The sequence below is a fragment of the Suillus subalutaceus genome, assembly GCF_016647625.1.
Source record: "Suillus subalutaceus strain FC151 chromosome Unknown DFJ58scaffold_61, whole genome shotgun sequence".
Taxonomy (NCBI): Eukaryota; Fungi; Basidiomycota; class Agaricomycetes; order Boletales; family Suillaceae; genus Suillus; species Suillus subalutaceus.
In genome coordinates this window covers 180903-207968 of record NW_024540310.1, presented here as the reverse complement: position 1 = coordinate 207968, position 27066 = coordinate 180903, and the positions used below count along the sequence as shown (strand labels likewise).

The following is a 27066-nucleotide window of genomic DNA, read 5'->3' as shown; positions in this document are numbered from 1 at the left end:
TTACATTCTTCCACATCTTCAAAGACAAGCCGCCCCCCCCCCCTCGCCACATATTTCTTTTCACTTCCTCCATTCATAGGTCAAGGACCTTATGAAGACAAACATTATACTCTAAGTGTCTAAATGTGTGGGTAATTTTTCATGAGAAATGACCCCTGACACCCCCTGTGTATTCATATAATAAAGTATCTAGGATGACCCAGATGGGTCATGGGACAGATCAAATACATTGGCCCAGCAGGCCCAGGCTTCGTGGGGAAAGTGTTGAATTGGCCCGGGATATAACCTGCATTGGCTGGGAATACCACCTAAGATCATGCCTCTTAGGTGAGATTGTAAGCCAGAATATATGTACCTAAGAGGTACTTTAACAGGGGTGACTGAAGTGAATTGAGAGCCGGGCCAAAGCCCTTGAGAACGGCTTGGCCCTGGCCCAGCCTGGCCTGAGCCACGGCCTGAGTATGAAAATGAGTAGGCAAATGACATCAATGATTAATAGGTAGATAAAACAAAAGTCAAACGATATCTATGTCATCCTCATCATCCGCCAGCAGCAAGACATCCCAACCATCTTCGTCATCACCCTCACTCATCATGCTGTTATTAGCATCCGGTTCAACATCGAATTTGTCGACTTCAAGTTCAGTGGATGATGATGGACCAGGTGGACGGAAAAGGAGGTCATGACGAATGGCACACTTAACACATTGCAGCACCTCGACAATATCGCATTTGAGGTGATTACGATGCTTACTGATAGTGATACCCCCCTGTGAGAAGGCGCGTTCGCTCGAAACGGATGTTGCCATGATGGATAGATAGTCCTGAGCGATGGAGGACCACACTGGTCCATATCTGTGTGCGTTCAACTACTGCAAAGTACATCAGTAACGACGGATGAACTAGAATGTAATAGTATATACGTACCCCCCACCATTTGACCATACTTGTTCCAGATGGCAGTTTTGCCTCGACAGTGTCAATATAAAGTCTGAAATCAGTGTAACAAGGCCTGGCAGGATCAACATTGGCTGCCGATGTGCCCAAACCAAGGTCTTCATCTTCATCTGAACTCTCAGTCTCACGAATGAGTTTCTTGAGGCCATGAACTTTGCCTTTCTTGATGGGTAGTTGTACGGCCATCACTGATTTGCCCATTGTGACATAGCGAGTCTTAAACTAAGTCCCAGATCAACAATGTAAGTTGAACAGCAACATTATTGAACGCACCTCTAGTTCTGCACAAGCAAGGACCTCCTCTTGCAGGTTTTCCAGCCAGTGTTTCTTAAAGTACACCATCTTACCCATTGGATCAAGTACTGTACAGATATGTTAGCAATGTGCGGCACCGCATGAACAGAACAAGACATACACATAGCCATGATGTATGCTGGTGAGTCAGTCGTCTTTTCATAGTACTGGTCAATCTTTTGTGCGGCAGCATGGAGTGCGGGAGAAAAACTGGCATACTTAGGTCGGTCTGCACGATTCGACCATGCTCAATGAAGGGTCTCAAGGGCAGGAATAGCCAAATGAAGTGTGGTCCCTTTGTCCAATGAGAAAGCCTGTTGAGCTACATCTGCATACTGAAGAAACAAATTAGAGGGAACTTTGTGAATATGAAACAGAACATACTGAGAGTAGATCAGCAAATTTACCGGCAGACGCCCATTCAGTCGAGGTCAAACAGAGGTAGTTGATTTTGGCCCATTTTGCCAGATTGCGTTCTTGCACGCCCATCTCATAAACATAAATGTCGACATGCTAGGGCCCAAGATCAAATAGGGCAATACTTTGTGAATATTAGACTCACCTCCTTACTACCTTCTGCACGATTGATCATTACATATGTTGAAGACCAACAGACTTTCATATCAAGAAGGAGCTGCGTGGGGTTTGAGACACCAGCCTTGGCTTGAACACTCTTGTAAAGTTCCTTTCATTTGGCTGACGAGCGTTCCTTCACACATATTGAGCGAATAAGTCCGATCTCATCACGGTCACCTTGAATTGACATGTCAGGCTCCAAAGCGTGAGGATTATGCAGGTCATAGTGAGGAGCCTTGCTGTACATGCTGATGAGGAGTTGCATGCTGAGATTGATGACATGCGCTAAGCAGCTACAGTCATAATGTAAGGGTTTGCTAGCAACCAAATAAAATCGGACTTACTTGATTCTGCGAGCTCGCCATGGGAATTCCTTGTTACATCGGACTTCATATAATAGCGCAAATTCTTCAAGCATGGTACCGTTGTTAGCTGCATTGTCACAGGTAACATGGCCAAGCTAAAAAGATTCAATTAAACCACGAATTGTTCAGTTGTGATAACATACCTTATGTACAATACCCAGACGGTCCAGAACCTTGAAGAGAGTACCACCGAGCCGCTTGCCATTGTGCGAGTTGTTGACTTGCGTAAAACCAAGTAGCGCACTTTCACACTCCCAATGAGTATCAGTCTTTGCTTCGATCCAATGGCCTGTAACGGCAAAGTAAGCATCGACATTCTCAGCCTGCCAGGCATCGCAGGTTGTATTTATCGCGCCGCTAACGGCGTCACTATTCAGCTTCTCCTTAAGTTTAGTAAGATGATTCTTGAACATCCTCATGATCTTGGCTCGAGTCGCATTCCTGCCCGGGATCTTGATGCCACTGGTTGCTCGGGCTGCAACATCAATCATTTCCTTGAATTTTGGATGCTCGAATGCTTGAATAGGCTATATAACGCGTGTCAAATAATAATGTAACTACTAGATGATGGGAGACGTACTTGGTCAGTGGCAACAAGCCATTCAATGGCAGCCTGCTTGAACAAGCTATCCGAGTACAGGACGACTTGTTCAGCAATCTTTCGTTCAGTCAGATGGGAGGTGATTATTTGCTGGTCATGTTCGGCCTTTTCCTTGTAAGCCTTGACATCACCAGGTAGCATCGACTCGAACGAGTTTTTTTTCGCCCATGTATGATACTTGCCCTATGTAATGTATCAATACAAAGTTCAGGTAAAGCACATAGTTACTCACCGCAAAGTTAGCCTCTGCATGTCAACAGAGTGTAGTCGTTTCATTGACGAGTACACATTTTTTCCTATCAGCTGATCAGTGGGTGAGTGTAGAAAATGTGAGCAGACTTACTGGCAAATCTTGCACTTGCGGTGCTTCTTGACTTTGCCATTAGACCCAGTGTGATCAAATGTGGCACCAAAAAATTCTTCAATGTCAGTGGTTCGGAGCTCACACGTTGACCCTGTGTCCGCAATCGACTGAACATCGATGTCGATGAGGATACCATCCTCACCCACTGGGTCTGAGTCTGTTCTTGCAGCCGCCTTGTGAGCTTTCTTTGCTGATGGTCAAGTATTAAGTTAGATCATGGGTTTGTGCGCGCATTTTCACGCTCGTCGATGTCATCATCCAAGATTTCTTCGACGTAGGGGCGTTTGTTGCTAGATGTAGATGTGGCGGGCTGGACTGGACTGGGGCACAGAAGGCTCTAGTGATGGACCTGGGGTAGCAGTCTGTGGAATTTCATTAGTAGACCTTGCAGCTTCTGCAGCGCAGAATTCGTTGATGGCCTTCATTTGTGATGGTAGGGCGGCCCTCTCCGAGTGCTCAAGAAGGGCAGCTGTTGGTTTTGTCCAACATATGGGGCGTGCTGCACAAGGCTCATCACCATTGGTGGAGGCTGCAGTGTCTGTGCTGATCATATGAAGGTAGTAGGTAGGGGGCAAGGAGGCACCGTACAATGACATATTAGCAAGAAATATAAGTTAGAGTCTTGACGGACCATCAAACCTCCGAATGAATAGCGTAGTAGTAAATCAAAGGACCTATTCTGACATTAGAGCGAGTAATGTCAAAAGAAACATGGCAACTCACTTGTATATCAACAGGAACATGGTGATCCACTCATCTGAAGGATGTAAAGTCCTTTAATCGGTCAATTCTGACATGTAGCGATGGTGGGGCGAAGCAGAACATCAGGAAAAATGGGAACTGCAATATAGTGCCACAGAGGCTACATCGCACGTATAGCCTGGTTGCATCTCCCCCCCCCCCCGATATAGTACCATGTAGCGTAGACCATATGTCTATTTGCACAACATAGCATCCGGTATCTCGCACCTTTGCAATATAGTGCAGCTATGTAGTGATCTAATGTTTACCATTGCAGTAAGTACACATCAGGTACATCATACCACTCGCGCACTCGCAAATAACAGGGAGATCAATGGCGTGCATTCACGGTTTAACAGTTTAATACTAGTCAGCAGTTATTCTCGCTGTCCTCAACATCATCACCTTCAAATCGACCACCCTCAAGCTCCAAGTCAGACTCCACCTCATCACTGTATTCCCAGATGGCCTTGTTGATCTCGTCGTCTGAGAGGCAGTCACCGTCTCCGATTTTAATCGGATCCACCTTAGCATGCAACCTGTATTATGATTGTCAACTTTCCAAGTTCAAATCCTTGAAACGCACTTACCTGCCATTGTTGTTGATTTCCGTCAGGATGCCATCAAGGATTCCGTGATCCTTCGTTCGAATGTGAAACTTCTTCAGGTTCGCAAGATGCTTGTCGTAAATCTCCTTATAATCACCGCTCGAGAAGCTGATATCTACCCGTTCACCGTCATACCATTCATCAATGCAACATTCAGCCTGCAGCCGATAATATCACCATCTGAAGCCAATAGACAATAGCATGACTCACTGCGGTGTGCACTAAGGCCAAGGCTGGAATTGGAAACGGCGAAAAAGATTTCTCAAAAACAATCCCTTCATCCTTCTTGTTGTGGTACCAGAGTAAATTTGCCGCTTGCTGATTTAACCTCGACCGAAAGAGGCCACTGCGAGGGACATTATTCTTTTGGTCCCCGAGGTCCTTACAACCAAACATAAGTACAAAACATGACTCAAGATATTATTAACGCACCCGGTAACACATGCCAAATTTATCCTTGAGCTGACGGGCGAGTTTGCGATTCCTACACTTGATGGACTCCCGATTGGTGGACTCGAAACCATAAATATTCTCGACAAGCGGGCAAACTTTCCCTTTCACCTCACTTGTGAGATGCAATGTGCGCCGGGTAATCTTGAACAAGAAATTAGGCAGATGAAATAATAGAACTCGATCACGTACCATCTGGATGATCTCACCATTGAATCCCATCACCATCTCATAACAGCTACATGCCTCCTTCCAGGCCTCCTTTGCCCAAAGGACTTGAGTCATGTGATCCGGATAGGCATACTCGGATGCGAGCCGGACACAGAAATGGCTGATCGCGAACTTGATGAGTTGCTGCACTGCTACTTCATAATCACGGGCCGCTACATGGCCCTTACTCTGACGAATCTTGCGTGGAAGTCGCTGTTCACCTTGTTGTGGGGAAGGCGAATCTTCGGACTGGCGCGTCCGCTTATGACTCTGTGTGCTGTCACCCTCATCATCTGAGGGTGGTAGCCGCACACGCTTCAAGTGGCACAAATCTGCAAGATCATTCAGCTGCCATTCAAGTGTATGATACAGCACCACTCACCATCATAGTTGTTATCCTCACCATAGTATATATCTCCACCGGCGAACACGTCACTATTGTCCCCATCATGAATGACAGGGTCTTCGTCATCGCCGTTGGACTGCTCGCCATCGTCATATTGCTCGCTGTCGTCATGCTGCTCACCGTCGGTCAAGTTCAAGTCATTATCTAAGTCTCCTTTGGACTGCGCCCATCGGAGTTGGATGAGCTCGTTGGCACGTGCCGCTGTCAACTTCCGTGGCGCAGGCGGTGGCTTAACATAATGATGAGTGCCCCAACACTAAGGCGAAGGCAATGACACTTACACTGAGATCGTTGGACCTATGTTCACGATTGACAAAACCAGACCCCTTACAAACAAGCCATCAACATCAAAGTTGAAGTTATCATGCGGCCGACTCACTTTAGTAAGAGTATCTTCCTGCCAGCCCCCAGACATGGATGTTCTACTCGGAGCTGGTGTATGTACCTTTGTGTTTGATCAGATATCGCATACTAAGAGTCAATGATATTCTCAGCTCACCTGTGTGATATGTTTTGGCCGTGGGGTGTGTTTATCTCGTGGGGGGACCTTGCTGAACCGGGGCCGCAGGTCTAGTGGACTGTTGGATGGTCCGCTACCTCTGGACAGGACGATAGGCTGCGTTGAAAACTGTGTGCCGTCATGTGTACCTGAAAATAGTTAGGTGGCAGGCAACCGATGCGACAGTCAATAACACACCTCTGTCCACCCGATTTTTCCGGGTGGCCTTGATTTTGTCTTGACCACTTGGGCGGCGGCGTGCCTCACGGCATTCTTGGTCCTCCTCGACTAGGTACGATATAATGATATAGTTAGTGATAGAATTGGTAGTACATAAGAAATGGCATACCTTGGTATAGAGCCTTCTCTGAAGGGCGGCAGTCGCGGCGTTGACGCTGAGAGGGAGCTGAATCAGTATTGTTGAGAATATTACTCAGTGCTTGGCGAGCAGGACCAGTGGAAGACATTCTGGATGTTGATTGAACGTGAGGATGAGACAATCTAAATTTTATGAGTATGAGGGGGCACAGCGCACCTTTTTTCTATCATCACATCCTTTATAATGACACGTCGCGTCTGCAGACCATGATCAACAATCAATGCGCAACAACACGCTCACGTCAAGTTATGTGCAAACTGCGATCTTGAGGGATCACACTGATCTTGAGGAAAAAAGTTTTGATGTCCGATGGATGACAAGTCAGCCAGGTGAGACTTGATTGAACTGTCACTTACGGGTCAGCTTTTTTGGCTTGTGAACCTTGAACCTCCTGCTCGACCATACCATCATGCACCGCTGCAATTTTTGCCTCAAAGGCAACTTCCAGAGTGCAAGGGCCGTTAGCCTTCATATAAGCCGGACTCTAGCCTGTAAGCAACACATGGACCAGCTGCGCAACCATGAGCAAGCCACACAAGAGGCCACACCCAACAACAACCAACCTGAAGATGTCTACTTTGACGGAGACATACCTTGGGAGTTTGATGGCCAGGGGGATGTCATACCGGAAGGGCCACAAATACCGGAGCATCGTGGTGTCCAAGTCGAAGAAGTAGAAGATGAGGAAAGGATGTGGATGCGATTTGTCCAGTCATACCCAGGGCAAGTAGCGCAAACGCTTGGCTGCGCAGAGAGCATGTTCCATGACATCAGAGCCCAACAAGAGGCTCAAGGTCTAGACCCATGGGCGCCATTTGCGGACACAGAGGAATGGGGACTTGTGAAATGGTTGGTATCCCGTGTGGGCCAAAATGCGATAGACGAGTTCATGAAACTACCAATTGTAAGTCAGTGATTCAGCCCCAATTCACAACATACTCACCAATGCACAGACCAGCCGCCTTAATACATCATTCACTGAGCAAATACACCCTGATGAAAGCAATCGATCAGCTTCCCCGCTGGAACAGAATGGCAGTTAAAGAGAATAAACGTAGAGGGCAACAAACTCACCAATGACGGGCACTGCGAAACTGAGGATCTTGAACTGTGGCTGCGGGACCCAGTAGACTGCATCTGCGAACTCATGGCGAATCCAGAGTTCGATCGCATGGTATCATATGCAGCCAGAGAGAGTGTTTGCTGATGCGGAGGGCAAGACAAGACGGTTTGACGAAAATGTGGACAGGTAACTGGTGGTGGGAGATGCAGGTAAGCGCAGGTGTCTACATGTGGCAAAAAAACACACTAAAGCCATTCCCACAGGGAAGACTGCCTCAAGGGGCGGTTGTTGCGCCAGTCATCCTAGCATCTGATAAAACCTCGCTGTTGCAGTTCCGGGGAGACCAGGAGGTGTGGCCCGTCTACTTGACCCTCGGAAACATCTCCAAAGAGATCCGCAGTCAGCCATCCAAACACGCTGCAATTCTGATCGCGTACTTACCGATCTCGAAGTTAGAATGCTTCACGCGCGATACACGTTCCGTGGAACGTTATCGTCTCTTCCACTACTGCATGACGCAGGTCCTGGAGCCATTGGTCAAGGCAGGCAAGGATGGTGTCGAATGTCACATGCCCTGATCGTCAAGTAAGGCGCATGCATCCAGTCGTGGCAGCGTATGTGGCGGACTTTCCAGAGCAGTGCCTGGTGGCCTGCTCCATGGAGAATAGGTGCCCAAAGTGTGTTGTGGGACGCAACGAGTGTGGTGACATGACGAGGTCAGGAAATGCACAATCAAGAATCAACGCTGGAATACCTATGCTTGCACCATGACGGCGAAATGAGTAATGAACAGTTTGAGGGAGGACTAGGACTACGAGCGATCTACTCACCATTCTGGGCTACACTGCCGCACAACGACATATTCTCATGTATCACCCCCGACATTCTACACCAGCTGCACAAAGGTGTTTTCAAAGATCACCTGGTCAGCTGGTGCTCCGATATCATAGGCGAGGAGGAACTTGACACGCGTTTCAAAGCGATGACGTCCTCAAGAAAGGGATTTCCAAATGGAAACAATTGACGGGGGCAGATTATAGAGAGTTACAGCGGGTTTTCCTTGGGGTAATTGCTGGTGCGGTCAACAGCCAAGTTCTTGCTGCCGTTTGTGGTGTGTTATATTTTGTCTATTATGCGCAGTACCAGACACACATGGACGTCACACTTTCCCACATGCATAGTGCACTTGCATCATTCCACGCCAACAAGCACGTTTTCCTCGATCTCGGAGTGCGGGAGCACTTCAACATACCTAAAATCTATTCCATGCTTCACTACTTCGACGCTATTCGTCTGTTTGGAAGTGCAGATGGCTTTAATACTGAGCTCCCTGAGTGTCTGCACATCGATTTTTCTAAGCGTGCTTACCATGCCTCTAATCGATGTGACTATGTTATCCAGATGACTACCTGGTTACAACGGCAAGAGTCCATCGCCATTCAAGATGCTTACCTTCGATGGTGGGCTTCACAACACCCTGCCAATGATAATTCGGTGCAAGACGAGGCAGATTCCAGTACCTCGGACTCGGATTCTGATGGTCCAGCGCCTATGGGAGCCAACCACATCATCCTGCCTTGTCAAGCACAACACTTCACGATGCTGACGGCATCACGGGGGTACTTCATCCCCAGAAGGTGTCCATTCCCAAACTCTACAATCCAACGGTTACTCCACAACTATGGCGCTGCACTTTTCATCCCTGCTCTTGAAGATTTCCTTCATAACCACATACCAAAAGGGTTGCACAGAAAGCTCACTCCACAAGACCGCGTCAATGTCTACAAATACTTGAAGGTCCTCTCGCCAGTACGACCACATATAAACAAAACCAAATGTTTATTTAAGGTACGCGCAGCGCCAGTCATACCATCGAAGGATGCGAGGAAAGGGCCAGCGCCTGCACACTTTGACATGGTGCTTGTGATTGAGGATGAGGACCGGTACACTGGGGAGGGAATGTCAGGTGAGTGTTATTGTTTTATGATTGTCTATGCTTGCTCACTATACCTAGGTCTGCGCGTTGGTGAAGTGATGGTGATTTTCGACCTCCCGTCACATTTCGGTCATTTTCCCCACCCCCTTGCGTACATCCATTGGTTCCGGCCACTTCAGGTATTCGACGATAATTTGCAGTTTTTCAGGCTCACAAGGTCTTCACTAGTGTACTGTGGAAATCCACCGAGTTATCCACCTGCATGGATATCCACCTAGTTATTCACGTGAATAACTAGGTGGATAACTCAAGGTCAAAATTGATAGGGTGGATTATGTGAATAACTCAAATAACAGTATACATGCGCAGGGTTATGCTAAATAGTACTAAATACTCTTAAAAAGCTTAATTATCGAACACTGCGAATCTACAAGCCTACATCTATGTTTGGACTTGTCTTGAGAGACACTTCAGAGCGATGCTTTTGGGATAGTCTAGGGACACTCTTGTACACCGTGTACACCATACTCTTTTAGTATTTATGACTCTCGGAGATTCGGTGCGTGAAGATCTTGCAGTTATCAAGTAAAGATCAAGAGATGGGCCGGTCATAATAAGATCAGATTGAGATAACTGAGCTACATAGAATTCAAGCTGTCTACTAGTTTTCTGAGATCACTGAGAGCAAATGGTACAGTTCTTTATCTGCGAAATTGTTCAAGAAATGATCGTCGAATACCTCCAGTGAGTTCCTGGAATTCACATCTTTATCCAATGGTCCTCGATAGACAGGTATGATCTCCACGGCATGCGTAATGTCTGTTAGGGGAATTATGGATCCACGCCTGATTACCGTCTCCGACTGTGAAGGGTGTCCAGTATATGATCGTCTGACCATCCACATACCCGTGGATGACTCGGGGCCAGGTATGATGAAGTCGAAATGTTGTATATATACCAGTACCTGAGACAAGTGTTCAGGGAGTTGCGCATGGGAGCCTCTAGGAAGAATTGGCTGGAATATGGCTCATATTTGAGCCACATAAGACCCTGTAGAACAATATAAGGCCCATCAGGAAGTGTCACCGCCGGTAAGATTAAATACGCACCATCCTTATCACCATTGACCCTCTGGCTAAATAACACGGCGTCGCAGTTCCCTCTAGGGAAATTACTGGAAGGTGGTTCGGCATGAATCTGTTGGCTCGGCATGATTCTACAAGTGTGGAAGGTGGAATGTAGCTGGATCCGAAATTTCAACCATGTGTTGAATGATACGTGATCAGGGAGCGTACAGCCATTGCAGGTTGCGTAGAGGTGTAAAGCATGCGCGAAATCAGGGAGGTTATATAATGACTGCAGCTGAGACGCATCGAGGTGGCTGCGATCTGCTTTCATGGTCACGTTGAAGGCAATCCGTGCATTGTCCGATATGATACCCTTCAGGAAATGATTACGAACAGGGCACGGGCCTTGTAGACTTAGCTGGGTGGCTGGGTTCACATTGGAGACCCAAGCAAGAGTAGGATCTGTCTCCGTACTGGCGATCTCTTCATCTTCCTCGATGACGGCATTGATGAGAGGGTCCTGACCAGGCGTAGATGAGGAGGAGGATAACAATGTATAAAGATCGAAGAGCTGGATGGACTCCTCCCAATCGAGGATGTGGGCGATCTGCAGGACGAAATCTCGCTGACGGCTTGTGTGCTCAAACGGATGTTTGCAGTGTGTTATTAGAAGACGTTCCAACACGTCTGCCGTCCACTGCATAAGTGAACCAACATGGGAGATTGCACGAGTGAAGCTTTGCATGAGTTCCAGTTTCGGAATGAAGAAGTCGTCCTTAGCACCGCTCTTTCCCTGTCATGCCTCTGCGTCGAGGATAGCCTGCTTATTACAATGGAAGTCCCGAAGTGCTTGAGTCATAGAGACGATGCTAGATTGAGTGTGAAGGGGATTCTGAGCGAGGTAGATAAAGTCGATCATTGCCCGAATGGCGCAGATGAAACCAGGGCTTGCCATACCCCACAGCGTCGGCACAATCGTGCGCTGAATATCTCAGTGCTCTCGTCCTGTCATTTGGTTGACGTGAGAGACACCCCCAGAGAAGTGGCGCACACCAGTGCGCTTGTGGTGACTCTTGAACCATACATTGAGTTCATAACCCATGATCTGTTTGATCCACTTGAGGACATGATCAAAAAAAACTTATGCAGCGCGTGTAGAATCTCTGGTGTCAGGAAGCTAGCAGGATTAGAGTGCCTCCAGTTTCTCCAGAACGGCAAGTGTACCCCGCTGAGATGAAGCTTTTTGGCCTCTCTAAGGAATACAATGAGATCCCATGGGTCAACGTGGTGGCAAAGCTGCTGGATAAGCAAGTATGTATCTGATCCGTTCTGTGGGGGATGCGGCGTTTCATCGCCAAACTCTTTGTGGGTTGCAGTGGTGATGGGAGATGAGTTTTTTGAGACACATGCGATCATCAGTTGTTCAGGGAGATTGGCGATGTGGCTGATGAGAGGGGTGAAGCAGTAACGCACTCTGGCTGAGGGATCAACCATATATTTGCCAACACGAGCTGCGACCTTCAAATTAGAACATACGAGATCCATGCACTTGTGCCACAGACGCGCCTGGAGTAAGGATTGGAAATCAGAGTTGACAATGAAAGTCGGTATTGGCATGAATGCAGTACATTGCCACGCATGTGACATAGCCTTCATGCGGACATCAGCCTGGATATTTCCGATAGTTAGAAATAACAGGGTGCATCTCGAAGCCACCCGTGTGTCTTGTAACTGGGGTTTTGTCAGAGGCAGCAATGATTGGAACGATAGTCGCCCCTTCGGACAGTTGATCCTACATTGTCAAGCGTCAATCACTCAAGTAAATCTAAACCAAAGCGCAACTACTTACCTGAATCTTCCATGCATCATCTGATGTCCAGAATTCTCCTATCTGGCGCTCTTGTCCTTGATAGATATGGTGAGGGTCGTAGCACATATGTCTCACATAAATGGGGTTTGCGAAAAGTTGCTTTGTAACCTCCAGCCCGTCCCTCCAAATAAGATGGATTGGTTGTTCGCTTTCGTAGCCCTTGAGCTTAAGTTTCATACACTGCCATTTTGGCCTGCGACCAGGAAGCTGCTGCATATAAAAGAACAACTCGTCCTTCAACTTGAATTGCGGCCGCTCTCTGGTCTGGAACTGAAGTAATATGTCAAATGAGTATTTACTTGATGATAATTAGACGTACCCAATCTAACTTGAGAAATTTGTCAATCTGCGTCTGGGAAAGGTTCTCGACAAGAAATTTCACGAGTGACCATTCACCCGGCCCATCAAATGGATACCACACGTTAGTCTTTCTAGCTTGTTGAAGAGGATGGTCTTGCATCTCTTGAAATATGTTTTGTGAAGGCAGTTGATCTGGAAGCAGGTAATGGTAGCCAGAGGTGGGGTGATACTTTGCTGATAAGTTGGTCTGCTCTGGTGGTCGCTGTAGAGCCTGCGGTACTGGCAGCATCGATCCATTGGTGAGGTTCTCTGGCCAACATGAGTCTGCACCATTGAGATGCTCTATGACTGCCTCAGCCAATCGGTATTGTTTCTTGCAGTTAGGACACAGGGTGACAGCAATGTCAAAGGACGAACTGGAGAAGGAGATCAGTGAGTCGTTTAATACCATATAGTACAACTTACTTCTGTGTAAAATCTGCAAACTCAGAGTTGGGTTCCTCATGCTGAAAACCAGGGCTATATGGGTCATAGGGCTGAGGATACGCCATAGGAGTGACACAGTGACTGCCAGTGCGACACTTTGTACACTTGAAAAGCACCAAGTCTTTGAAACTCCGATCATTGACTGGGCTTACTATTCAACCCACTGCCAGTGAGAGCAAGACTCAACAGTTATGTATCTTCCGCAGTCTATGTTACAGGGTCCATTGAGTGGTACCGGTGACACCCCACCAACCAGCCCATTGCATAGCCCAAAGTCCAGTCCACTTGCTCAAAAAGTTGATTATGCTGAAGCTTTCACTCGCATCTACCGTGATAGCCCCCAAAGCTCTTCTCCACCCAGCAGCCTTTGTCCCTCATCACCCCCAGGTACTCAGATCACACCTTGTCATATATCAGAAAATACTCAACTCAAATTTTAGCAGCATCTGTCACTTTTGATGTTGGTCCACCTATGAAAAGGGGGGGTGGAATACGTCATTCAAGACAGATTTCGCAGCCCAACTACCACCCTTATGTCCGGAAAACTCCCCCCCACTCCGCAGGCTGAGCGTAAGATGGCAAGTGTGATGGGAACATCAAGCGAAAATATGCATTCAAACCTTGACAATGATACAGTACATTACTATATCATATGCTGCAACTCTGAGTGACATATGATCATGTCGCTAGACTTCCAGAATATTTTCTCAGGGCTTGCAGCAGATGTCCTCTGAAGGTATTCGCCGTGCTGCATATTACAAGGAAGCAGAACTTGAATACCACCGGCATCTCTCAATGGTTTTGGTTTGGGAGGTAGAGAAGCTATCAAGGCTCAAACACTTCCTCGATTGTGAACATCAGGAGCAGGAGGAACAAACAAGTCGGGCATTTGAGGAGGCAGAGCTCTTTGCACGTATGGTGGCTGATCGCGATTCAGAGCGTGCATCCCAGGATATCGAGTTTGTCACTTTGCTCCGACAGCAGGAGACAACAAGGATCACACAGTTGAATACTGAGCTCGATGAGCTCGATCTCTTTCTTCCCAACCCCAACACCACTGACACATACGGAGATCTCCATGACCTCAACACTGCTGACACACACAGAGATCAATCACATGTCGGAGACCGCGCCAAGGATGAGGTGGCAACAGGGCTGAGGTGAACCAGAGTAGGAATCTATTTTTATTAACCAATACAAAGGTACGCTTCATTCAAATTGTTTTCTGTCGCAGCACGCGCTCATTTATTAACAAGATGTACCAGCTTGAAAGATGAAATTAGATAATTGTAAGGTGGTACTACGCAAATTTGTTTCCTATTTTCGACCATTTAGTGTGTTGACGTCTTTATTTGTAGTTTGTACAACTACAAATATCATGGAATGTAGCAGTTTTGATTTTTGATTTACGAAGATGTCACGTGTGCTGATTATTGATTGATCATCTCTGGACTTGACCACCATGTCTGCAAACCAAAATGCGCCCTCAAGAGCTCGTCGAAGGGTTGTGTGGGTGAGTACCTTGATATCTTTACTAGTAGTACACCGACTTATGACACAATGACAGGATGTGCCCATTATTTGACAATCAGGACTGAACATCGCAGGTAGCATCAGAAAATTCACACATTCCTTATTTGCCCTTAAACAGACTTATTCACACTTAACCACCTTGTTGAAAGTGGATCTACTTGTCTGAAATTTCAACTTGAATGTATTAAGAAAAAAAATGTTGAGATGTATTAATGGACATATTTTATTATGTTCCACATTAAAAAAATATCAGATATGCCAGGTGAATGATGTGAGAGAGAGAAAACAAGTTTTGAGATAAGTGAGATAAGCTGATTAAGGATGTTAAGGAATGTGTGAATTTACTGATGCTAACTCATCGGGAGATCAAGTTGGCTGCGCAGCAGAGATACCGGAGTCCATGGATACGCCTGAACTACCCCCCTCAGATCTATCCTCCCCCTGTTTTCTCGAACAACGGCTACAGCTCTGTACCACCCATCTATCCTCCCCCTGTTCCCTCGAACAACGGCTACAGCCCACCCATCCATCCTCTCCCTGTTCCATCAAATGACAGCTACAGCCCATCCATCTATCCTCCCCCTGTTCCATCAAACGACGGCTACAGCCCACCCCTCTATCCTCCCCCTGTTCCCTCGAACGACGGCTACAGCCCACCCATCTATCCTCCCCCTGTTTTCTCAAATGACGGCTACAGCTCTGTACTGCCTAATTTCCAGGATATGGTCCCTTTACCGAGGACATCTTGTTTCACCGGGGAAGCTCCCCGTGCTGTAGGACCTGATTGAGTCCAACGGTTGTTCGCACCTTTGGGTGATGTCGCATCCCGCTATCGTATGGTATACACTTATTTACCTCTTCACGGTGCCGAAAAATCTCGCCAGGAGTATACGGACGGTGCTGTCTTTGTGAGTCTCATATTTATATCTTCTGAACTGTACTTAATCATATATCAGAGAAACAAAACGATCAGAATACAAAAATCAACTACGCGACGGTTCCAACTGCCTCCTGTCAGACCCCCGAGGGAGTCGCTCGAGACAACACCAACTGCTACTGCCTCTCAACCCTCTATATCCTCGACTGTTGCTGAAGACCTTGCAGCTACAGGTCGTGAAAGGCACAGCTCAGGTGCCACTGTACCTGTTATCGACAAAAGGGTTTTGAAAACCGTTGTGAAAGACGCAAAGAACTCTGTTATCATGGAAACACTCAACAAATGTGGTTTCCACGATTCATCGAGTCGATTGACTGTAGTAAGAAAAGCACTCACTGATGCGTGCGCCTCTATTATCTTCGAAAGTGAGTTGCCGGTGCTACAACTAGGGTAGGCGCTAATGGATAACTAGCTCGCTCGATCGAACTCTGGGTTGACAACAATGTATCAGAGTTATACAAGACCATCAGTACTCCGATTTCGACAATACTCAATCGGTTCAAGCAGTGCGCACAGGATGTCGTTGAGATGCTGTACAAGCTGCAGATATCCATTTGGACCAACTTGACTTTCCAGATCAACCAGAACAAAACAACCGTCGAGTTCCTCGTCGGCAATGATAGCATTAATTATATATTTGGCGAACCAGTAAGAGTATGTACCGTTTTGCGACTCTTACTGTTCATGATGACAAGACCGTTGACAGCTAGAAGACGGCCGAGAGTTCCACTTCCCATTCAAGCATGATGGAGTTATGCAGATTGCAGAGCACGCTGTGTTTCGTGATGGCTATGACAAGTTCATCGAGTCAGATGAAAGTCTTGACAATATCATGGCGATCTCCGCAACAGCTGCGTGTTGCAGCTTGCAGGAGTTCTCGACCGGTAAATTCAAGCAAATTGATTTCACTTACAGCGCTTTTAACAAAATGTATGAGAAACTCATGAAGTTTATTTGTGAAAACCATTAGAACCTCTCCGATGTTGCTATCTAGGTGGAAATCGTTGTTTAAGCTTCTTCGCGGCAGAGCTTGTTGATCAGTAGATTATCTTTGTTATGGATTATCTTACATTGTAGTAGACACTGACAATCTCAATCTATTGTCAATTTAGTTCGCTTGTGTGCTTCCACCAATCGCATGAGTTCGCTAGTGAAGTCGTAAGCGTTGGTAAGTGTTCATAACGCGCTGTAGAGACTCGCGTTTCTGTGGGCTCATATGGGCTCATTTTACGAATTCTGACAACTGGCCTTCATGGCACGACTCGCACTATCATCCACTATGACTTCCCTATAGAGTGCACCACTTTCCTGCGAAATGCGCCATAGGCGCGATACTTTTCCACACAACGCGCAGCATTCCTGCGTGCGCGCCTTGCGCGCTTTCTCGCGCTTAAGCGCCCTGCGTCACACAGCATCCAGGAGCATCCATCCATCGTCCAACCAGTCCCTCGGTATGTCCCCTTCATTATCTGACCATATTTGGCATATTACACTTCCCATTTCGTCATGGACCCTTACTTTACATCACTTTACATCACTTACATACTTAGAGCGCTCCCTATTCGGCTCCGAGCCCTGGGAGAGCGCTTAGGTAGAACTTACATACTCTCATGTTCATTTTACACCCCACTATTATACCTTAGCTTCCTACCCACCACCTTCCTACCACTCAGTATCTATCACCAGTTAGTTCCATGCAATGCATGTATCCATCATCATCTTGAGGCCCTAGCATCAGTCTATAGCTAGTGGCACTGTCAGTATCCGTCTAGATCCGCGCTTTTCCTCTTATCAGTCTCAGTATCCATCTTCTACACTTGTGCACCACTTGCACTACCTTCCCGCGCTTCGCGCACTTTCGCACTTCGCTTTCCCGCGCACGCTTTCTCACACTTTCACCGCCATTCACCAGGGTTGTTCAGCATCATTCCGTGGATCCTTGCTTTCCTTGCTTCCCCTTTAGGGTCGAACGTTCTTGCATTCTGCGAGTATAGCAGCTAGGCAGAGCTGAGACTCACTTATACTGGCTGAGCACTTTTCTTATATGTGCCTGCCAGGTTGTGATACCCACAGCGCGTAAGTTAAGCGTTCATTTCGTCGTTTTGCAGATGTATTTAGTTGGTGGAATGTCAAGCAATGTTTGTTTGGTCGAACATTGACGTGAAAATTGAATGGAATAGTGTGAACTTCAAGTCATTCATCCCCCCAGCCAAGCTTCGTAATTCGTCATCCACAAAAATTTCATGCAGCAACACCTCAAAGATCAACTAGTTGAGCTGCGACAAGTATCATCAATCTCAATTCCAGGAAACTAGTCGACGTGCTGGCTGATAAAGATTTGGCACCTGCAGCGCCAAGAAGCACTGTCGTTCTTCCACCGGCAAGCATCATTGTGCAAGAGAGGGTCTTGACAGAGGCAGATTGGGACATGGAATAGATGTTATATGATACATATTTACTTAATACTGGTGAATGAACGCAAATTTCGCGAAATGCGCCATGGACTGAAAATTTTGCAGCGCCCGGATAGGCCCGGATCTGTCATATACCATATATCCGGTTACAGATCCGATGATCCGGATCTCAGATCCGATCCAGATCCGATGAACATATCCGTCGTCCGGTCCACAGATCTGCTTTGATTCTTATTTCATTTCCTGTTCATATAACTCTAACTATCGTTCATCTCCTTTCGGTATTCCTGTACACCAGTATACCGGTTATCCTTTACTTCCACTTTGCTTACTGATCCGCTACACTTACGAATCCGCTTTTACTTGTACTTCATTCCCAGTTCATGATTCGTGATCCATCCAACTTACCAATACGCTCCACTTAGACTCTGCTTATACTTTCGTACATAGCCTCGCACCTTTGCTTATTGATCATTCCGTTAGCTATCCGTAGTATATAAACCTTTGTATATGCGCTGTAGTAGATCAGTTCAAATATCATCTTAGATTGCACTCATTCCGTCTGGACTCTAAGTCCCTCCGTTATCCGTCCAGACTTGAGTACGCTACTCTTGTCTACTCCGAGACTTAGGATAGATTCCTATAGTCTACATATCCGCCTCTGTCTTCGGACAGTCCTCACCCGTTAGTTTCTAGTCCGGATCCGATCCGGATTAGCCGTTACTCTATACGTTCGATATCCGGAAGTCTTAACGGATCCGTTGCAATACTTATCCGTTGCGATACAAGACTTATCCGTTACAATACTTATCCGTCTCACTAGATGCGATACTTTAGCTCTCTGAAATAAGGGGCAAGACTCGGGAAAGGGGCACAGCGCACAAGCTGAGGCCGAAGCCCTTCGGATCCGATACTACTTGAGTTCGGTCTTAACAGGATCAGCCGGGCCGGTTTTGCCGGTGGTGGATATCCACCATACTCACCGGTAGATAACTGACCCCCGATTTCTCCAGGGTGGATATCCACGGTACACTAGTCTTCACGGCAGCAGGGACCTAACGCAGCCATTCTACCCATGAATCGAATTCTTCGCCCTTGTCACCTTGTTCCACGGTTCAGTCGAGATGGGTCAGAAGAGTTCTATCTCAATAGATACATTGATTTGGAGCTGTTTGAGCACCTGTCTTAGCATAGCTGGTGTGGCACTAATATTATAGGGCACAATATTGTCTACTGTGTGCGGGAGGAATTACATAGCTCCAGTTGCGATTAGGTTGAGCTACAGGTCGCTATGTAGTGCTACTGTATGTGGTGTGGGTGCTCTGTTGTGCTAGAGAGGCTACATGGCGCTATGTATCCTCGCAGGTTGCAAATGGTGGCCGAGCTTTTTCCTGATGTTAGGACTTATATTAGGACGTCAAGATTGTAACGATAACACCATGTTGTAATGACACAGATTAAACCTTGTATAAATGAAAGAAAAACTCGTCACCTGATGCATCGACCTTCAAAGCTTCACGTCCGGCACGAAGGTAACCTCGAACTGAGGGATTTGCAATTTGAACTCACACCGAGACACAGCAAGTGCGAAGTTTGAATTCTGGTCCATACCTGGTTCGACGTTAACATTCACTGGCACCAATTGACGAGTGCTACATTGCTTATCTGAGTCACAGGTGGGTATTTTGATTGTTCCATACCAATTTGCGGATATCTTGCTCCACAAGGCAGATCTTAGATGGCAATCTGCTGGCATTGCAGTGGATTGGTTATCCTATATCCCCATGATATTCAGCATATAAAAGCAAGGCGTCTTCTATATCGTTCTCTTCAGATTTATTTGATCCTTTATCATACCCTCACAATGATGCGTGTCCCTTTTGTCCTCGCCGTTGTTGCTGCTGTGACGACACTAATATCTGCTGGTGACACTGTAGAAGAATGTCCTATCTTTTGCATAGCACAGTCAACTTGCAAACACTGCCCCGATCACGTTTGCGTAAGTACGAGTAATCCGCGTCCTGGGTTTAACTAAATGACTCACCGGCTGGCAGGCGCTCTTTATATGCTCCTAGCGTGGTAGTGAGTCGTGTTTTCTGCGTTCATATTGGCGCAGTATGGCTGATGGCACAACGCGCGAGTTACTAGTAGTGTGTTGCTGGGTTGATCATGATTAACGAATTTGCTTCTGAACAAATTTCACCGCTGGTCAATGGAGATCTTGGAATGCATAGAAGATCCAAAGACCGATGTATCTATATTTCGTAGCCTGAAGACATAATTACCAAATAACCACGGAGAACCACGAGGTAGTCAAATCGCTTCTCGACTGGGCAAGAATCAACGGCAGGAAACGCTTCTGGCCCAAGAGAGAAGAGTAAATCACACTCACGCTAAGACTTTATTAACATCACCGGAACCCAATCTGCCCCTTTCGCATAATTTCGCGTCATTTGGATAAAGATGGGCTGCCCGCAAAGGGGCCAGCTGCGACAACATATAAGCTGACCACCCTTGACCTGTATTGGTGTACCACATACAGAACTAACCTTCAAAGATCGTGTGCACTATATTGTCAAATTTGTACTTCCCGCAACATAAACTGATCCTGCCTGGGGAATGACCATAGTCTACGTAGAGATGCACCTCAAGAGCCGCTCCTGTGGGAAGAAATGTCCTGCGGATGTGGGTCGACCACACGTTGTGACAGACCGGTTGAACTAGAGCCCCCAAAGGGGCCCACTGTGCCGCGTCCACTTTGATCGCGTGATCTCTGGTAAAGTGATCGTTGCGAAGTTTCAGATGTATCGTTTGGAGGGTGCCCTTGATCATCAGTAAGAGCCCTGGCATGCATTGAAGGTCTCGACAAGTGACATGGGAATGTGATGATCACAGGGGTAGAGGATTACAACAAACATTCATCTGCAAGCATGCATTCAACCTCTCGTTGATGGTCAGATTATGATGTCCAAATAATGGACGTGTTCATAATCGCGGTTTTGTCCTAATCCAATGACTGTGGTTGGCCCTGCATCAGTAGCTTCACTTGCATAACACCGACTTACGGAGCGCAGGTCTAGCCAGAAATAGTGATATCGAACGGTACCACTGTAGAAGTGAGCGCAGACCCTGAGCTCAAGTCGTGGACTTCAAACCCTAAGATCCAGAGCGTCGACATTAGGCTAGGTAGATTGCCGGAAATCTGAGAGGAACGGAGTCAAAGCCTGTGAACTTGTATACAAGCCATGGCATTGGTCACGAACTGTGGGAATAAGTCGAGAATCAAGTTTATTCACAAGATAAATCCTACAAATTTAAACGTTGGGTCATTAATTATATAACCGGCGGTTGCATTAACGAAGTCCGGGTTCTGAGATCTGATCCTTCACATTCAACTAGGTTATACAAGATACGCCTTGTTTTTGTCGGTGGCCGCGAGGAGTATCCATGGTAGGAGCTTCAAGTTAATCTATGCCATCCGATGTCTGCAGTTGATCAAACATCATACAAGGAGGGCTGGACACAGGATGGAAGGCAGTCACCATGGAAGCGTTCGAAGGATAGTGGTCCCTTGCGTGGCAGACCATATGTAGAACAAAGTCAAAGTTCCCTTTAAGAAGTTCACCGGCACCGCTCAAAGGAGCAAATGTAGGCAAGCAAAGAATGACAAACAAACGCGCCTTAAAGTCGCGTCGCGTCTTTCAATTTGCACTTCTTCCATTTATTACTTATTTCGCATTTTGATGCTGCTATGAACGCATCTACGCAGTCTGATATCCTTGCTATCGCAAAGGAGCAGCTCGGCATTCAGAAACACGTCAAGGTAAGCACATGTTGATTGGCGCTCGTCTGTGCGGTGTCGCTTGTGCGGCAAGGCTGAATATATTTTAGGACGCGTCTGTTCCCAAGTCCTATCTCACTGCGCTTCGTCGGCATTTAGATATTGATCCTTATGACACCAATGTCTGTTTTTATCATATCTGGTGTGATATCAATACCTCTAACGAGCTCAATTACAGTTTAGAGTCACGTTGCAACCAAAGACAGGATGTATGCGTTCCCTATTGTGGATGTGAAAAGTTGCTGAGTTAAATTTATAGATGGCGTGGTCACATGCTTGGAGCATGCTTGTGCTGCCATCAAAATCCCACTGAGTGCCAGATCCGGCCGCTCGGATGGAAAATCAGATGGTTTTGGTTGTTTGGTCAATTATACGGTATGGTATTGTGTATGCAAGTCTCTTTGCGTATGAACATTACCTCCTTAGGCCCATGCCAGTACACCGAAGCACAAACAGGCGAGACTTTCGCGCGTCAAAATGCTTCATGCTAACAAGGCGATCAAGAATGAAACGGTAAGTAAAGTCGCGTTTTCTGCCAGTTATATCATGACAATGATTGCGCAGCCAAATGTACTTGTATCAGATGTCGCCATCGATACAAAGCCACCGCGAGGTAGTTTGTTGGCACAGCTCGATGCAAATCTGAATGTAAACAACCTCTCCAGCCCAAGTACATCTGCGCGACGAGCCCCAACATTGAAGGCGTTCGTGTCATTACCATCGAGGCGCGGAACTGCCGGGACTACTGTAAAGCCTGAGCCGGCTGATACTGTCATTCCCCGAAAGCGCACTTCCTCGTCTCTCATGTTTCTGGGCGCGGAGGACGAGGAAGAAAAATCTAGTGTCTCCACTCCCTCCGTATCTAAGCGCACAACTCTTCAGCCACCCAAGACACTTCTGGCGCTCGTCAATTCCAACACGCAGCCTTCGCAAGGCCACATTCCCGTACAGCTCGCAGATCAAAAGGCTGTGCTTCCTGTGGCTTACCAGCCATCCTTGCACCGCAGTTCTGATGAAACTCGTTTAAGGATCGCCAACATTCAGAACGACTTAAATTCCCTGGCTAAGCTTTCTAAATTGACGAAAGACAGGACCATCGGTCAAGGATCTTCTGCTATGACTTTTCAGGTTCCTAGCCACAATGGCGACGATGCCGGATATTCTTATCCAGCGCTTAACCGCCAGCCTATTGCATCGGGATCACGCGTTCGTCTCAACGTTGCTATGGGGTCGGACACAGACTCGGAGGGGGATTGGGATTGGGAGCTGCCTGATATCTTGGGTGGTGCTGGCATTCGTGATGCACGCTTTGACGAGGATGGTGACTTCTATGGCAGAGGGAAAGACCTCTTTATTGGACCGACTGCGAACCCGGGCGAGTACGTCGCGAAATCTTTCTGAATGAATGTATTCTCACGTTCTTATTTCTGTGCTGTTGGCAGTATTGACAAGTTTTTGATCGCTGCTGGTAATGCGGAGCAATTCGATGGCAATGCCAGTGTCGACAGGGCCCTTGAAAAACTCGGACTGAAGAGCCTGTACGATCACCTTCCGGGAATGGCCATTTCTTTGTTGGCTCACCAGGTTATCGGTGTCGCATGGGCGTTGGAACGTGAGAAATGTAGCGACAAGGGAGGCTGTTTGAGCGATGAGATGGGCTTAGGGAAGACGGTGCAGATAATCTCGGTGATCATCGCCAACCCCTCCGGTGACCCTAGATGCAAGACGAACCTTATCGTCGCTCCGTTGGCTTTACTGGATCAATGGAAGCTTGAGATCGAGATGAAGACCACCAACAATTTGAAATGTCTAGTTTACCATGGTACGTTCAGAGTTGCATGTGGGTTTCGATTTAATCCAAGTCTTACGTTCTCTTCCATTGAGGTTCCAACAAACCCCGCAAGAAGACCGACCTGATGAAGTATGACGTCGTGTTAACTACTTATCATGTGCGTTCGAGTGTGATCTCTTCCACCAGTTACTGAACCTGGATCTGTAGACTCTCGCACTGGAATGGCCAGACCTGGAGGCGGAAGAAAAGGCCAAGCAGAAGGCTCAAAAGCGCAAGAAGAAGACCAATTCCTTCATCGAAAGCGATTCGGGAGATGACAGGAAACCTAAGAAGAAAAAGAAAGAATGTGAGCCACGGCGATCACTGTGGTCATCTAAACTGACTTTGTGTAGTGGGGCTTCTCTTCCAAGTCCAATGGTACCGTGTTATTCTTGATGAAGCACAGAACATTCGCAACCGGCGCACAAGTAATACTTGCCACGTTTCACCCTCCTATATACTCATGACCCTGCAGGAATATCTCGTAGCGTCACCGATCTTGACACGACCTACCGTTGGTGCCTCACAGGGTGAGCATCTCGTCCATCAAGACCATTATTCACTGATTTTCGGACAGCACTCCCATTATCAATGGCCTAGTTGATGCATACGCGCTATTTCGCTTCCTTCGCTTCCGTCCTTGGTACGATTGGCAAGAGTTTAATGGTCACGTCTCCATCATCGAGAAAAAGAATCGTACGTCAATGTTCGCCTAAGATCTCGCCTTCACTTAACCACGCTCTAACTACAGCTGAATTGGCAAGCACGAGACTCCAGGCTATCTTCAAATCAATTATGCTGCGTCGCAAGAAGGATACAATGTTGGATGGCAAGAGGCTCATCGAGCTTCCCACAAAACATGTAGAAATGGAGAAATTGAAATTCTCCCAGGAAGAGCTCGAAATATACCAGATGGTATGTTCTGCTGATGCATAGATATGTTGCACTCATCGCCATGTCTTTCAGGTCGAAGCTCGCTCCCAAGCTAAATTCAATCGTTTTCTTCGTGCTGGCACTGTCTTGAAGTGAGTCGCCCACTGTTTAGAGAAAATTTGAAAATCTCAATTACTACCTATTTAGAAATTATCACCAAGGTACTGCACCATTTCACTAACGCAACCGTCGTTAATGACTCGTTTAAAACAGTTCTTGTGATGCTCTTGCGTCTCCGACAAGTGTGCTCCCACCCCGCTCTTATTCAAGAGACTTCCGAAGCCCTTGTTGCAGCAGATCAGTTGGATGGCGGGCATAACCTCAAGGCTGAGCTGGCCCGCGCAGTTCGACTGGTATCATCAGATTTTGTGACGAAGCTGAAAGCAAAGTATTTTCAGTGCGCGCTGGCACGTATACAGGCAGAAAAAGAGGTGTGTTTCTCCTGTCAAATGGATTTCATGATGTTTACACGAATATAGTCCCTGGATGCCACTGCCGATGGTGAGGAATGCCCTATCTGTATGGACACGTTCACCGAGGCACGTGTCACGGCATGTGGTCATACTTTCTGTCGCGAATGCATTGCCAGCGTCCTTAATACTCCCTTTGTCCAAGACGCGGAGGATTCTCGTAAATACCGTAGTAATGAGAAGCCTTGTGAGTCACGCACGTAAACCTTCCTCTTGCCACACTCATTTTGTTTTGCAGGTCCTAGCTGCCGCGATCCCATTTCTGCAGATGCTGTTTTCATTCGCGAAGCATTCGAACCCACTGATGCCGAGTTATCGGGAGATGTATCGGCATCTTCCGATGACGAGATGCCTGAGATCTCTGATATGATGCTTCGGGAATCGAAGGGCAAAGGCAGGGCTAGGCGCATTCGTAAAAAGCGTGCTGTGTGTGACTCGGATGATGAATCGGAAGATGATGATGATGACGACGACGACATCAGTGATTTCATTGTCGAGGATGGCGAGGATGAAGAAGAGAAGGATGCCAGGCGCGACATCAAGAAACGTCTGAGAAAGCGCCGCGCGATGGTCGTTGAGTCTGATGATGAACTTGATGCAGATGAGAGAGAAGTGGTCATAGGTCGGAACTCCAGGAAAGTGCCTGCTTCCATGGGTCAAGTTAAAATGATGTCGCGCTTTCTTCCTTCTACAAAGATGAATGTAGGTTGTCGCATTTCCTTTCCAAAATCATTTTTAATGTCGTCTCCCAGCACATGATGGAGCATCTAGAGAAGTGGGCCAAGCGAAGTCCCGGCGACAAGGTTGACTTCTAAGCAATACAGTAATCGTGGTGCTGATGATACTTGCAGACCATAATCATATCACAGTGGACCGAATGTCTCAAACTTGTCTCCGACTTCCTTGCGGAGAAGAAGATACCCCATGTCAAGTGCGAATCTTCTGATGACGTCGTGCATGCTTATCTGAATTGATGTGATCTTTCGGTCTAGGTACCAAGGATCCATGAGTCGCAGTCAAAGGGACCAGGCTGTTCGAGTGTTCATGATGGGCAATACTGCACAGGTCATGCTTATGTCCCTGAAATGTGGAGGTGTTGGGTTGAATTTGACAAGGGCCAATCGTAAGCCTCTCCAGTTTCTTACACCACTGCGTTCTGACTCCTCACAGGCGTCATTTCACTGGATCTTGGCTGGAGCGAAGCAATCGAGAGTCAGGCGTTTGACAGAGTCCACCGTCTGGGTCAACAGAAAGATGTCTTCGTGCAGAGGTTGGTCATTGCCAATACTGTCGAGGATCGTGTTCTGGCTCTCCAAGAGCGCAAGGTACAGCAGATTGTACTCTATTTATGCTCTGTTAACGCATAATTTCAGCGAAACCTTGCGGATGGCAGCCTTGGCGAAGGCTCTGGAAAGAAGATTGGCAGTAAGTATTTATCATGAGTCTTTGGATACGTTGTTGATGCACACCTCTGCAGGGATGAGTGTCCGTGAACTGGCAAATTGTACGTGTCGTGTTACTCCTTCCTGCACGTTTGCTCATACTTGGATAGTGTTTGGTCTCGACCACCGAGGCAACCTTCTTTGATGAGAAGCATAGGACTGCATAACCCAAAAAAATTTCCACTCGTGTGTGCTTCATTCTTTTCCTGCTACTGGCGTTGTAAATTGTTCTGGCGGCTATCATTATCCTAATTCATCGAATTTGTAGACGTATACCTCGCAGATGTTATACCTTAGATCACGGTTTTTTGTAGTCCTCAGTAAATAACTATTAGCGTATAATTCTCAATTCAGTCTATGTATTTATAAACCATGTGGAGCTAGTAGCGTAGTTGGCCAATCCAAATCGTTCGTCGTGCAAGCTCAAGTTCATGAAACTAACCTTTATGGTGGATTTGTGGTGGATCTTTGGTGACGGTTCGATTTGCCGCCG

At 47.0% G+C, this 27066-nt stretch overlaps 8 protein-coding genes across 8 annotated transcripts; 5 read left to right on the top strand and 3 right to left on the bottom strand.

The window, feature by feature from the left end:
- Positions 1-2563: 2563 nt before the first annotated feature.
- On the bottom strand, positions 2564-2976 carry DFJ58DRAFT_613497 (uncharacterized protein; the record flags this gene model as incomplete). Its single annotated transcript, XM_041380922.1, has 2 exons — positions 2564-2719; positions 2773-2976. Coding segments are annotated over 2 exons (360 nt in total), but the record flags the coding sequence as incomplete, so codon positions are not given.
- A 1247-nt stretch (positions 2977-4223) lies between these two features.
- Positions 4224-5732, bottom strand: DFJ58DRAFT_414880 (uncharacterized protein; the record flags this gene model as incomplete). Its single annotated transcript, XM_041380287.1, has 6 exons — positions 4224-4437; positions 4489-4664; positions 4717-4887; positions 4939-5100; positions 5149-5498; positions 5549-5732. Coding segments are annotated over 6 exons (1212 nt in total), but the record flags the coding sequence as incomplete, so codon positions are not given.
- Positions 5733-7141: 1409 nt separating this feature from the next.
- On the top strand, positions 7142-9308 carry DFJ58DRAFT_906413 (uncharacterized protein; the record flags this gene model as incomplete). The annotated part of the gene is made up of 9 exons (XM_041395009.1): positions 7142-7354; positions 7454-7646; positions 7700-7722; positions 7777-8077; positions 8100-8216; positions 8251-8484; positions 8514-8626; positions 8654-9029; positions 9148-9308. 9 exons carry the CDS (start codon positions 7142-7144, stop codon positions 9306-9308), a joined length of 1731 nt encoding a protein of 576 aa, XP_041243346.1.
- A 53-nt stretch (positions 9309-9361) lies between these two features.
- On the top strand, positions 9362-9625 carry DFJ58DRAFT_612482 (uncharacterized protein; the record flags this gene model as incomplete). The annotated part of the gene is made up of 2 exons (XM_041380909.1): positions 9362-9479; positions 9528-9625. Coding segments are annotated over 2 exons (216 nt in total), but the record flags the coding sequence as incomplete, so codon positions are not given.
- A 485-nt stretch (positions 9626-10110) lies between these two features.
- DFJ58DRAFT_716614 (uncharacterized protein) lies at positions 10111-12846 on the bottom strand (the record flags this gene model as incomplete). Its single annotated transcript, XM_041384239.1, has 9 exons — positions 10111-10475; positions 10559-11309; positions 11382-11498; positions 11538-11586; positions 11658-11812; positions 11990-12184; positions 12213-12308; positions 12366-12656; positions 12706-12846. The coding sequence occupies 9 exons, from the start codon at positions 12844-12846 to the stop codon at positions 10111-10113; spliced, it is 2160 nt and encodes a 719-aa protein (XP_041243344.1).
- An 859-nt stretch (positions 12847-13705) lies between these two features.
- On the top strand, positions 13706-14336 carry DFJ58DRAFT_728620 (uncharacterized protein; the record flags this gene model as incomplete). The annotated part of the gene is made up of 2 exons (XM_041385612.1): positions 13706-13807; positions 13863-14336. 2 exons carry the CDS (start codon positions 13706-13708, stop codon positions 14334-14336), a joined length of 576 nt encoding a protein of 191 aa, XP_041243343.1.
- A 716-nt stretch (positions 14337-15052) lies between these two features.
- DFJ58DRAFT_728619 (uncharacterized protein) lies at positions 15053-16612 on the top strand (the record flags this gene model as incomplete). The annotated part of the gene is made up of 5 exons (XM_041385611.1): positions 15053-15478; positions 15590-15613; positions 15662-16007; positions 16055-16296; positions 16349-16612. The coding sequence occupies 5 exons, from the start codon at positions 15053-15055 to the stop codon at positions 16610-16612; spliced, it is 1302 nt and encodes a 433-aa protein (XP_041243342.1).
- A 5665-nt stretch (positions 16613-22277) lies between these two features.
- Positions 22278-27033, top strand: DFJ58DRAFT_791504 (SNF2 family N-terminal domain-containing protein). The gene is made up of 21 exons (XM_041390313.1): positions 22278-22410; positions 22462-23276; positions 23340-23719; positions 23782-23846; positions 23897-24035; positions 24082-24156; positions 24204-24258; positions 24306-24424; positions 24480-24643; positions 24695-24753; positions 24809-24822; positions 24875-25092; positions 25141-25318; positions 25370-25833; positions 25884-25934; positions 25983-26062; positions 26124-26254; positions 26302-26456; positions 26505-26556; positions 26609-26635; positions 26684-27033. The coding sequence occupies exons 1-21, from the start codon at positions 22375-22377 to the stop codon at positions 26716-26718; spliced, it is 3312 nt and encodes a 1103-aa protein (XP_041243341.1). The 5' UTR covers positions 22278-22374; the 3' UTR covers positions 26719-27033.
- Positions 27034-27066: the final 33 nt, after the last annotated feature.

Excerpts from the sequence above, each read along its gene's own strand:
- DFJ58DRAFT_791504 (XM_041390313.1), top strand. The coding sequence starts at position 22,375 with ATGCTTCATGCTAACAAGGCGATCAAGAATGAAACG. Across the intron at positions 22,411-22,461 it reads AGGCGATCAAGAATGAAACG|CCAAATGTACTTGTATCAGA; the intron begins GTAAGTAAAGTC and ends ATGATTGCGCAG. Across the intron at positions 24,644-24,694 it reads AGCTCGAAATATACCAGATG|GTCGAAGCTCGCTCCCAAGC; the intron begins GTATGTTCTGCT and ends CATGTCTTTCAG.